Raw genomic sequence first — 12770 nt, forward strand, 5'->3', positions numbered from 1 at the left:
TTTGTTGTCACTCACCATCACATCACTAACAGATCTAATTACATTTGTTGTCACTCACCATCACATCACTAACAGATCTTATTGCATTTGTTGTCACTCACCATCACATCACTAACAAATCTAATTACATTTGTTGTCACTCACCATCACATCACTAACAAATCTAATTACATTTGTTGTCACTCACCATCACACCACTAACAGATCTGATTACATTTGTTGTCACTCACCATCACATCACTATCAGATCTGATTACATTTGTTGTCACTCACCATCACACCACTAACAGCTCTTATTACATTTGTTGTCACTCACCATCACATCACTATCAGATCTGATTACATTTGTTGTCACTCATCATCACACCAATAACAGCTCTTATTACATTTGTTGTCACTCACCATCACATCACTAACAAATCTGATTACATTTGTTGTCACTCACCATCACATCACTAACAAATCTGATTACATTTGTTGTCATTCACCATCACATCACTTACAGCTCTTATTACATTTGTTGTCACTCACCATCACATCACTAACAAATCTAATTACATTTGTTGTCACTCACCATCACACCACTAACAGATCTGATTACATTTGTTGTCACTCACCATCACATAACTATCAGATCTGATTACATTTGTTGTCACTCACCATCACACCACTAACAGCTCTTATTACATTTGTTGTCACTCACCATCACATCACTGTCAGATCTGATTACATTTGTTGTCACTCATCATCACACCAATAACAGCTCTTATTACATTTGTTGTCACTCACCATCACATCACTAACAAATCTGATTACATTTGTTGTCACTCACCATCACATCACTAACAAATCTGATTACATTTGTTGTCACTCACCATCACTTCATTAACAAATCTGATTACATTTGTTGTCACTCACCATCACATCACTAACAAATCTGATTACATTTGTTGTCACTCACCATCACATCACTAACAGATCTGATTACATTTGTTGTCACTCACCATCACACCATTAACAGCTCTTATTACATTTGTTGTCACTCATCATTACATCACCAACAGATCTTATTGCATTTGTTGCCACTCACCATCACATCACTAACAGATCTGATTACATTTCTTATCACTCACCATCATATCACTAACAGACCGGAATACGTTTGTTGTCACTCACCATCACATCAAGGCCTAATTGATCATAGATCTCTCCAATAGACATTTAGAGAGAACAAATAGTGATGATACGACCCAAGGAAACATGGATGGTTACGGCCTTCAAGGGTGTATCAAGTGATAAAGACGTGGTTGTTACATACTGATCGACGAGCATTGCCACCTCTCCATACACTCATCCACCATACAACCTGTCGTTTCACTACAAAGAAAACTGCCCAGAAGTGACTGCCACAGCAGATATCAGAAATATTTCCTGTAAGAAGAGACACACAGGATTGTAAAAATCAATCAAATCCTTGATGTCATCTATATTCGAACGAAAACCTCGACTGTTTCATAATATAAAAGTTGCCATTTTTGTTTAGATGGAGGAAAATTGGGCAGAGATCCTTTCTGTTTTCGACCACTTTTTCTTTATTGAAAGAAGGTCTATCGACCTCTGTGGATCCTGCCCTGGGGTAGTTGGGGAGGTCTCTGTGAATGGACGAAGACTGCAGAGACTGAGGGCGTGAAGGAATAATCGTTTTGAATCTCGGGGCAGAGAAGAAAATAAACCAAACCCACAGCCAAAGGAAGTGTATCTGGGGAGACACTGGAGGGAGTAGCAGAGATAGAGATAGGAGTAGATATAGACTCACTGGAGGGAGTAGCAGAGACAGAGATGGGAGTAGATGTAGACTCGTCAACTCTTTTAACCATGGAGGACAAAATAATCTTCAGATGCTTTGCAAATAGTATGTTAGAGGCGCAGAGTGATCTGTTTGCACTCCCACTGTAGCAGTGGAATGGAATACATCAGCATACGTCCGAGATGAAGTGGAAGACAATAACTTCCGAGCCCCTGGGTATGAGATATTCTTTACATTTACCAAACATTGAACCTCTTTTTCCTCCAGCTGCTTAGAGAAAGAACTTAACTAAAAGGGGTGTGGGTCACTACAATTTATGTTCATTATAGCAGAGCCACAGCGGGCTATCTGCTGTGTCAACCGAGGAGAACCAAACCCCTAATTTAGGCATTGTAAATCTGTAGACTTACCACTGTTCCAGCGGGGGACACCACTTCAGCTAACACAGTGTGGTTCTAGTTCGCACTCGAAGGCGTCGTGACCTTTGCCACCACAATTAACATGTGTTAAAGAACCATGACATGATGTCTTCGAATGATCGAATTAGAACATCCCAGACAGTTTAAAATGTATTGTTCAGGTTACCTGCCTTGACTGTAGCAGGTGGACGTGGTGACGTAAATGTGAGAATAAGGACATTGGTCGGCATCACAATTCCATTTTTGCGAGTGGAGATTCGGCGCACTGCATTGGCTGGAAAAACCATCGAGTATCTTCGACTCGAGAATGTACTTCAAGCCCCTCTCAACAATAACTCCTCTTAAGGAGTTCAGTGTAGCCTTGATGGGTATATCCGCAATGATCCTCGAATTTAGGAAGAGTTTAGAGTCTCCAGAGCCCAACTTTCTTACTGACTTTGGTGACCCAGCAATCCCCTCTAATCCCTTTTGAATAAAAAAGGTAGACATCTGCCCTAAGGATTTCTCAGATAAATAATGAAAAATGAGAAATATAGGTACAGAAACCGACTGTGATGGTGATTTTTGAACAGTCATCCATTCGTGGCCGTTTACGAATAATCGTGTGTTTTTTCTCGATTTTAGTTATTTTTCTTCGAATATGGGGGTATGAATAATATAGTAAGGACATCTCAGTGCCCACTGTCCCCAACAACCACTAAGGACATTTCAGTGCCCACTGTCCCCACCCACCACGGAGCCCTATGAGAAGACGCCCGAATTTTGTGAGCACTATACTCAAACACCAGCAGACACAATATCCATAAAACCTGTTGAGAACGTCCAACACTGGTACTTCGTTAACCCTATCCCAAGAGGACTAGCCAGTTCAAGGCGAAAGTGTTGTGTTAGTGTTGGACCCCTCAACCATCAGAATCTTTCCCTCCCCTTCACGGGTCGTCACGCGCAGCAAACACATGGTTACACCCCAGGGAAGGTAAAGTGAATGTGCAAAACCGTCTCTGGGAGGTCCCCTCACCACGTGCAGGAAACCACCTGGGGGCTTTTGTCTGCTTATTTTATAAAACCAAACAAACACGTATATAAGTATTATTTTTATCATACAAAAAATATTTAACGCCTTAAAGTTTCGTAATTTTAATGATCGTGTATGTTTGTTTACTTTGATATATTAGCGCCACCACTTTTCGACTCAGGGAAAATTATATTTACACATACCATTTCTTTCATAGAAGGTTGTGAGCGAAATCAATAACAGAATGTTGGAAACGCCTTTTTAGCGTCTGTATATATTTGTTTTGTGCAAACTAATGAGAAAAAACAATGTTTACATGCCAAATTCGCGTATATTTCTTGATTATTGATCAATACACTGCGTTGCTGTGGTAACCAGGTTAGAAAACGTCTTTATGTTCCATTGATCGTGGCGACACGAGGTAAAGGCGAGGCGCCTTGTTGTCTGTATTTCCGTTTTAATACGACGTATTTTCTAGATCTTTCTTTTTCTCGATCCTAAAGTGTACTGCCCATTATCATATCAGAACAACCCTCAAGGCATATGTTCATTACGCTACGCTTAAGAAGCTAAGCACTTGCTATGTGAAGGGCTAATAAGAAGAGAGCGAGGAACCTTGTCCTACAATTATCGACAACTACGTCAGCAGCCGATGTACACGTTTTACGAAATCAGGCAAATTTGGGCGCTTGGTCTGTCTTAACACTTCAATTTAACTAGCAAGTGTTTACGTAACTTAATTTTCTGAGATCATTAGCTCTGGAGATGATTGGAGATCACCATGGACGTATCCGTAAAACAGTGACCTTACCAAAAATGGCAAGTCAACCTTCTGTCTCAGTTTTTACTACTGGCGGTTCTGAAACCAGGAAAGGAAATGCGGTAAGTCGACAAGAGTTTTTTCGACAGTTTCATGTGTCTTAACCTTGTCTTCTCAGGGACGTAAACTTTCATTTAAGGGACTTCCATTCGAATTATATTATTATACGTCACGAGATTAACTTAGGTATAATACTAATATAATGAAAGCTGTAATTCCACGGTATTCCTAGTGAGGGAAAAAAAGAATCAAACATCCAAATAACAGCGCATGCGCGCGAACCTCTTTTGTGTCGTATTGTGTGATTAAAAAAACACATTACAGTTGATCATTACAAAATTAAATGGTTAATTTTTTATTGACTAAAACGTCTTCTTAAAAATTAAAAGTCGCTTAATGTAAAATCACAACATATAACGTTTTGTACACAGTTTTTCAAATGAAGTGTAAGAAGGGGATTGTATGTGTCACGGTTCGAACAGGTTAAAAAAAAGGCCTAAGGTCTCTAATTACAATGTTATTCCTCGGCTTAGTAGCATATCGAACATATGCAAATGCCGGAATTTTTTGAATCATTTCGTGTGTTTTTTCACCTTAAACATAAAACTACGCAATGGGCTATCTGTGCTGTGCCTAATGCAGGTATTGAAGCACTATTTTAAGCGTTGTAAGTCCGCAGACACGCAACTGAGCTGCCGTGGAGAGGATGTCGGGAAAACCTCACTAAAAACAAACTGAAACTAAAACCCATCAGTGCAAACAGCTCGAGTTTGTACTGATTGTTAATGTTTCACATTTCAGTTTGTTATTGTTCAACAAGTACTGTTAGTATTTGTAATTTATTTCCTGTAACCTTAATAACAAAATTTCAAAATCTGTTTTATTCGTGCTAATTTCTCAGTGCAAACTGCTGGTTATTTTTATTCAGTTAAGTTATTAACAAAATGTGTTAAGATTTTTAGCGTTTGTTTAACGAACCCAAGAGACCATATTAATATTTTTATTCAGTCTGTTTTATCTTCCATGGTAATTCTAATGCACTCGATTTTTTACCATAAGGTTTTCCATGTCTATTCTTATTCTAGTGGTTTCTGCGTGAAGCTAGTTTTTATTGTTTTATTTTTTGCTGTTTCTTAATAATGTTATCTTTAAAAAATATTGATAGATTAATTATTGTATATTAAGTGCCCTCTATAAACCTCTGATGTATTGATACCAGTCATAATATCCAAAGTTTTAACCGTTAGCATTATACATATTCTAGTTGCTTCTTTACCATTCGAAAACATTACATTTGCATCTCAGCTGGCTTGGTGAACGTCTTCTGCAAAGTTTAATGTTTCAATCTGTCTATGTATAAGTTGTGCTTTTTGCCAGTAAAATATATACTTTAGATTGTTTGTATTACTAATTAAACTTTAAAATTCAATATAAATAGTCAATATAACCAGTTTTAAATATTGAGTTTAAACCTAAATATTAGTGATATTTGTATGGTTTTTATTCAGTGGTAACTTTAGTGATAATTGATAACTAATAAACTTCATTTCATTTATGCCATCTTGCCCTTAAAGAGGGCGTTCCGATTATCACGTTTCTTAACTAATTATTAGTCATTATTTTGTACTTCTGTCTAATGAGTATATTTAACGTATTTAATTAATACGCTAAACATTTCTGCTTTTCTTGCGAACTGTTAACTGGATATGATGTTTATTTATATTTTGTCTATAGACAAAGTTCTCATCTTAGTTTTATTCATTTCGTTGAAACTTATCAGTAACAATCAACCTTGCTTTGCTTCTACACAAGTTATCAATGTGTGTTTCATCTTAAATCTATACAAGTTGTACGTTTTAATCGTAAGCACATTACATATTCATGTTGAATTTTTTTCTACGCCAGATATGAAGTCCAAATTTGATAAGAACAATACATAAACATCTAAAATTTAGAAATGTATAAGCAGAACATTATCACCATTAAACGTTTGGAATATAAACAGCCAGTATTTATTCTCTTGTTTCACTTGCAGAACTAGATAAACTATGCAACAGATAATTCTATATTTAAAAACAGCTGGTATGGGTGGAGAAAGCACTAGTAGAGGAGCGAACAACGTTTCGACCTTCTTCAGTCATTGTCAGAAGAAAGTCAAAATGTTGTTCGCTCCTCTATTAGTGCTTTCTCCATCCATACCAGCCGTTTCTAATATAATTTTCTCTACAAGTGGGTTTTTTCGTCATCACGGATTATACAACAGATATTTTAAGTACTTTATTCAAGGATATTATTTTATTAACAATACGTAAGGTAGCTTTGGTAGTAATATAAAATAATAAATATGACAACGTTTATAGAAACATAATATAATGATCTAATAACAATAGATAAGATGATATTGGTATTAATAGAATACAATGATCTAATAACCACAGATAAGGTAATATTGGTATTAATATAATATAATATAATGATCTTAAAACAATAGATAAGATAATATTGGTATCAAAATATTATAATGGTCTAAACACAATAGACGAGATAACATTGGTGTTAGTATAAAATAATGGTCTAATAACATTAGATAACATAATATTGGTATTAATATAATATAATGGTCTAAAAACAATAGATAAGATAATATTGGTATCAAAATATTATAATGGTCTAAACACAATAGACGAGATAACATTGGTGTTAGTATAAAATAATGGTCTAATAACATTAGATAACATAATATTGGTATTAATATAATATAATGGTCTAAAAACAATAGATAAGATGATATTAGTATTAATATAATATAATAGTCTACTAACAATAGATAATATAATATTGGTATTAATATAATATAATTGTCCAAAAGCAATAGGTAAGATAATATTGGTATTAATATAGAATAACTGTTTTATAACAATAGATAAGACAACATTGATACTAATATAAAATAATGGTTTATTAACAATAAATAAAATAACATATATATATTGACGTAATCTAAACCTAATATCGAGTATATTGTATCTCTCGTAACTCCACATAAGTGTAGAATAATCCAAGTATGACGTGATCTGTAAATGGGTATCAGTGAATTTAAAAACTGTAAAATATTCTATATCGATTACACTATCCTAATTTTAAAGACATATTGAACTTTTCTGTATTTCACTTTTTCAATTATTGAGTACAACATGTTTCCTAGATTTTTTTTATTTTCATTTCTAGTGTCTGGGACATTTGCTAATTAATTCATGTTTGTTTTCCGCCTGTTGTCTACCCAACTACAAGTTGAAGGTTTCTATTTTTTTTATGCCTAACAGTATGTTATCCACAACGTTAATGTGTAACATTCCATTATTTGGCTTCGCTATTGTTGTTGGTTTTGTGTGTGTTATACGGTTTTAGCATAATAAGCCCTCGGACTTTAGCTACAACGTATTGAAAAGCTCCTGAAAATTAATGTGTTGAAATGAATATCTGAATAATGAAAAACTACAAACACATTCTCAGTGTTTGTCATTGATTTATTATAAAATTAAATAATTAAAATTTCATTAATTGCTCCAATAAAGGGCATATTTTGATTATTTATTTGTAAGGTTATGAACCTTACGTGAAACGAATGTATAAAGGTTAATTATAGACTGTTTAATTAAAAAGTATTAACTGAAGTAAGTAAGGCATAATCAAATAGCGTGAAAACGGACATCAAACTTCAGTAAAAATATTTTAAGTTCACGTTTTGCTTTCCAGTGTCTTCGAGAATGATCGATTCAGATTCTCAAGTTTAAAATAACAACATTAGGCTTAGTAGATGTGGATGCGACGGTTAATCTACTGACTGTTAATAGTGCTAACTCTTACCAGATTAAAATTATCCTTGAAAATTGAGGAACACGCAAAAACGATGTGTCAATGTAATACAATAGATGTCATAGAAAATACAAAGACTACCATGTAAAAATATAGTTAAAACCATACAAAACTACATGTAAATATAACTAATACCATACAAAACCACATGTAAATACAATGAACACCGTACAAGAAAACACTTCTAAATACAATAAACAGCCCCCCTCAATTGCACAACGGAATATCTGCGGACTCACACTGCTGAAAACCAGGTTTCGCTATCCGTGTGGGCAGAGAACAGATAGCCAATTGTAAAGCTTTGTGCTTAATTATAGCAAATACAGTGAACACCATACAAACATGCATGTAAATATAATTACTACTATACAAACTCGTGTGTAAATATAATTAATAACATACAAACAACATGCAAATATAATTACTACCATATAAACCACATACAAATACAATTAATACCACACATACCACATAAAAATACAATGAATATTATATAAGACCATACATAAATACAATGAGTACCATATAAAACCACATATAAATACAATGAGTACCATACAAAACCACATATAAATACAATGAGTACCATTCAAAACCACATATAAATACAATGAGTACCATACAAAACCACATATAAATACAATGAGTACCATACAAATTTTGCATTTGTCTGATTTGTTTATAACCACCAAAGTTTAACATTTGTCTAGTTTGTTTATAACCACCAAAGTTTAACATTTGTCTGGTTTGTTTATAACCACCAAAGTTTTGCATTTGTCTCGTTTGTTTATAACCACCAAAGTTTTGCATTTGTCTGATTTGTTTATAACCACCAAAGTTTAACATTTGTCTGATTTGTTTATAACCACCAAAGTTTAACATTTGTCTGGTTTATTTATAACTAATTTGTTTTTCTATAACTTTTCAGGGCTAAGTTTAAGGTTAAGATTCTAGTTTGTTATTTTAATTCGTTTAGACTACAAACTATTCTTCATTCTACGTTTCTAGCGTGGACATTTTAACTTTTATATTCTGTACAGTGGTTGGCGTTTAACCATTTCAAAAGGATATATTATTTTAGAAATACGCAGAATTACTTTGAATTAAAACAGTTTTTAATAAGCAGATACACAACTCATGTGACAACCAAAGTTGATATAAAGACGCAGTACAACTGACTGTATCATTTATTCCATATTTTTTGGCGTTGTGTAAATATTATTATGTCATCAAGAACTGATATTCAAACACTCAGGTCTAGAATCAGTTCGAGTTTCAGAATTTTCTAAACTGAGATATTCATTGTATACTTAACCTCACTGGAAAACAATAGAACGTTCGTAATTAACATTATGCAAGAGATATACTGTAGCATATACATTTTAGCTTGAAACACATAGTTTGTTTGTTTTCGAATTTCGCACAAAGCTACTCGAGGGCTATCTGTGCTAGCCGTCCCTAATTTAGCAGTGTAAGACTAGAGGGAAGGCAGCTAGTCATCACCACCCACCGCCAACTCTTGGGCTACTCTTTTACCAACGAATAGTGGGATTGACCGTCACATATAACGCCCCCACGGCTGAGAGGGCGAGCATGTTTGGCGCGACTCGGGCGCGAACCCGCGACCCTTAGATTACGAAGCGCACGCCTTAACGCGCTAAGCCATGCCAGGCCGAAACACATAGAGATGTCTAATGTGTTTTTTGAAACTACAGTTGTCGCCAAGGGAGGTTTAGGATAAAGCAAATCTCCTCTTGAACTGCAAACAAAGGCAATAAGGAAATATTATAACAGGCATGGAAATATATTCGAACATAACTTTTGATGACGAGAAGCCCACTTGAAATAAAAATGTATCTCAGAACGGCTGGTGAGGGTATTAACACTTTTATTGATATATCTCAGAACGGCTGATACGGGTATTAACACTTTTACTGATGAGGAGAGAACAACGTTTCGACATTCTTAGGTCGTCTTCAGGTTAACAAAGAAAGGAGTTTGCAACTGACACATGCCTTAGGAACGAGTATAAACGGGTACAAGATTGTAGGGGCGTTGCAGTTGGATGTTAGATTACTAATTAGTACAGGTATAAAAATGTTCCTTTATATTGGTTTTAGTTGCTGTATAAGTAGGGCTTCTTTGATTTTGCGTTTGTTTATATTTGTTTTTCCAACTTAGTATCTGGGAGTTTTGTTATGTTTATTTGATTTGTAGTGTTCAAAAACGTGTGAAGCTGTTTTTTGTGTGTGTTCTTTGAACCTAGTTTCCATTTGTCTGCTTGCTTCTCCAATTTAGAAGTCGAGGCAGTTGTTGCATTGTATTTTATAAATTATGTTGGTGTTGTGTTTGTCAGTGTACTTTTTACATAGTATGAAGTTTAGTTTCGTACCTGTTTTTTTGAATAAATTTGGTGTTTACTGGAGTGTTGTGTTTTGTTGTAAGTTTTTTTCCAAATGTTGGTTATTTTTTCGCTGACATCGGGAACATATGGTATGCAGCAGTATAAGGTTTTGTAGTGTTGTATCGTGGGATTTATTGTTGTTTGTTTGTTGTTGACCGTGTTGTTCATCTAGGTGTGTACGTGTAACGTTTTCTACGGTTTGTGGAGGAAACTTATTGATGTTGATGAAGTATTGTTTTATTTTGTCTAATTCATCGTTAATTTTATCTGGTGAGCATAGTTTTATGGCTGTGTTTATTTGGTTTCTTAGTATGTTGAGTTTTTGTTTTTTTTCATGTGCTGAGTCCCAGGGAATGTATAATCCAGTATGGGTGATTTTTCTGTGGATTTCTCTTTTGAATTGAGTATCAGTTCTAGTGATTTTGAGGTTAATAATGTTATTTGGTTAGTATGTTTTCCTGTTCTCAAGTGAACTTAACGTTGGCGTGTATCGAGTTAACGTGATTGAAAAAAACCTAAGTGTGTGTTGTAGATGAGAATCAAGCAATTGTATCAGTACAGTGGTGGGTGTAAGGTTGAATTGTATCAGTACAGTGGTAGGTGTAAGGTTGAATTGTATCAGTACAGTGGTGGGTGTAAGGTTGAATTGTATCAGTACAGTGGTGGATGTAAGGTTGAATTGTATCAGTACAGTGGTGGGTGTAAGGTTGAATTGTATCAGTACAGTGGTGGGTGTAAGGTTGAATTGTATCAGTACAGTGGTGGGTGTAAGGTTGAATTGTATCAGTACAGTGGTGGGTGTAAGGTTGAATTGTATCAGTATAGTGGTGGGTGTAAGGTTGAATTGTATATCAGTACAGTGGTGGGTGTAAGGTTGAATTGTATCAGTACAGTGGTGGGTGTAAGGTTGAATTGTATCAGTACAGTGGTGGGTGTAAGGTTGAATTGTATCAGTACAGTGGTGGGTGTAAGGTTGAATTGTATCAGTACAATGGTGGGTGTAAGGTTGAATTGTATCAGTACAGTGGTGGGTGTAAGGTTGAATTGTATCAGTACAGTGGTGGGTGTAAGGTTGAATTGTATCAGTATAGTGGTGGATGTAAGGTTGAATTGTATCAGTACAGTGGTGGGTGTAAGGTTGAATTGTATCAGTACAGTGGTGGGTGTAAGGTTGAATTGTATCAGTACAGTGGTGGGTGTAAGGTTGAATTGTATCAGTACAGTGGTGGGTGTAAGGTTGAATTGTATCAGTACAGTGGTGGGTGTAAGATTGAATTGTATCAGTACAGTGGTGGGTGTAAGGTTGAATTGTATCAGTATAGTGGTGGATGTAAGGTTGAATTGTATCAGTATAGTGGTGGATGTAAGGTTGAATTGTATCAGTACAGTGGTGGGTGTAAGGTTGAATTGTATCAGTACAGTGGTGGGTGTAAGGTTGAATTGTATCAGTACAGTGGTGGGTGTAAGGTTGAATTGTATCAGTACAGTGGTGGGTGTAAGGTTGAATTGTATCAGTACAGTGGTGGGTGTAAGGTTGAATTGTCTACAGTATAGTGGTGGGTGTAAGGTTGAATTGTCTACAGTATAGTGGTGGGTGTAATGCTGAATTGTCTACATACCCAGTATAGTGGTGGGCGTAAGGTTGAATTGTCTACATACCCAGTATAGTGGTGGGTGTAAGGTTGAATTGTCTACATACCCAGTATAGTGGTGGGTGTAAGGCTGAATTGTCTACATACCCAGTATAGTGGTGGATGTAAGGTTAAATTGTCTACCTACCCACTATAGTAGTGAGTGTAAGGTTGAATTGTCTACATACCCAGTATAGTGGTGAGTGTAAGGTTGAATTGTCTACATACCCAGTATAGTGGTGAGTGTAAGGTTGAATTGTCTACATACCCAGTATAGTGGTGGGTGTAAGGTTGAATTGTCTACAGTATAGTGGTGGGTGTAAGGTTGAATTGTCTACATGCCCAGTATAGTGGTGGGTGTAAGGCTGAATTGTCTACATACCCAGTATAGTGGTGGGTATAAGGCTGAATTATCTACATACCCAGTATAGTGGTGGGTGTAAGGCTGAATTGATCGTTAAGATTCAATCTGTGTCATAAAAATGTAACGCAGCATTTCCCATATTTAGACCATTTATTTGTAGGTAGTTTTGGTAATTGAATATAAAGTTGGTTTTGGTGATAGTGAATTCTATAAGGGTTGCTAATTGGTTGCTGGGAATGTGTATCAATGGATTTGGGTATTGGATATAAAGTTCTAAAGCTATCTTGTGGGCTTCAGTTGGTAGGACTTCTGTAAAGAGGGACATTACATCAAACCTGGCCATTAAGGATTTATGATTTAGTGTTAATACTTATACCAACCGGCCTGAGATACATGAACATAATTTGTTCTTCATCGATTTCTATTCTTAACAT

The 12770-nt window shown here is 35.5% G+C and overlaps 1 protein-coding gene across 1 annotated transcript in view; it reads left to right on the top strand.

Moving 5' to 3' along the window:
• The first annotated feature begins 3648 nt into the window (after positions 1–3648).
• The window catches only part of LOC143223749 (rhotekin-2-like), a 114562-nt gene continuing 105440 nt past the window's right edge, over positions 3649–12770 (top strand). The window contains exon 1 of the mRNA XM_076452135.1: positions 3649–4123. Coding sequence (XP_076308250.1) covers positions 4007–4123 — 117 coding nt within the window. The 5' untranslated portion in view covers positions 3649–4006. The remainder of the gene's footprint in view (positions 4124–12770) is intronic.

Source organism: Tachypleus tridentatus, chromosome 8 (genome assembly GCF_004210375.1).
Source record: "Tachypleus tridentatus isolate NWPU-2018 chromosome 8, ASM421037v1, whole genome shotgun sequence".
Lineage (NCBI taxonomy): Eukaryota > Metazoa > Arthropoda > Merostomata > Xiphosura > Limulidae > Tachypleus > Tachypleus tridentatus.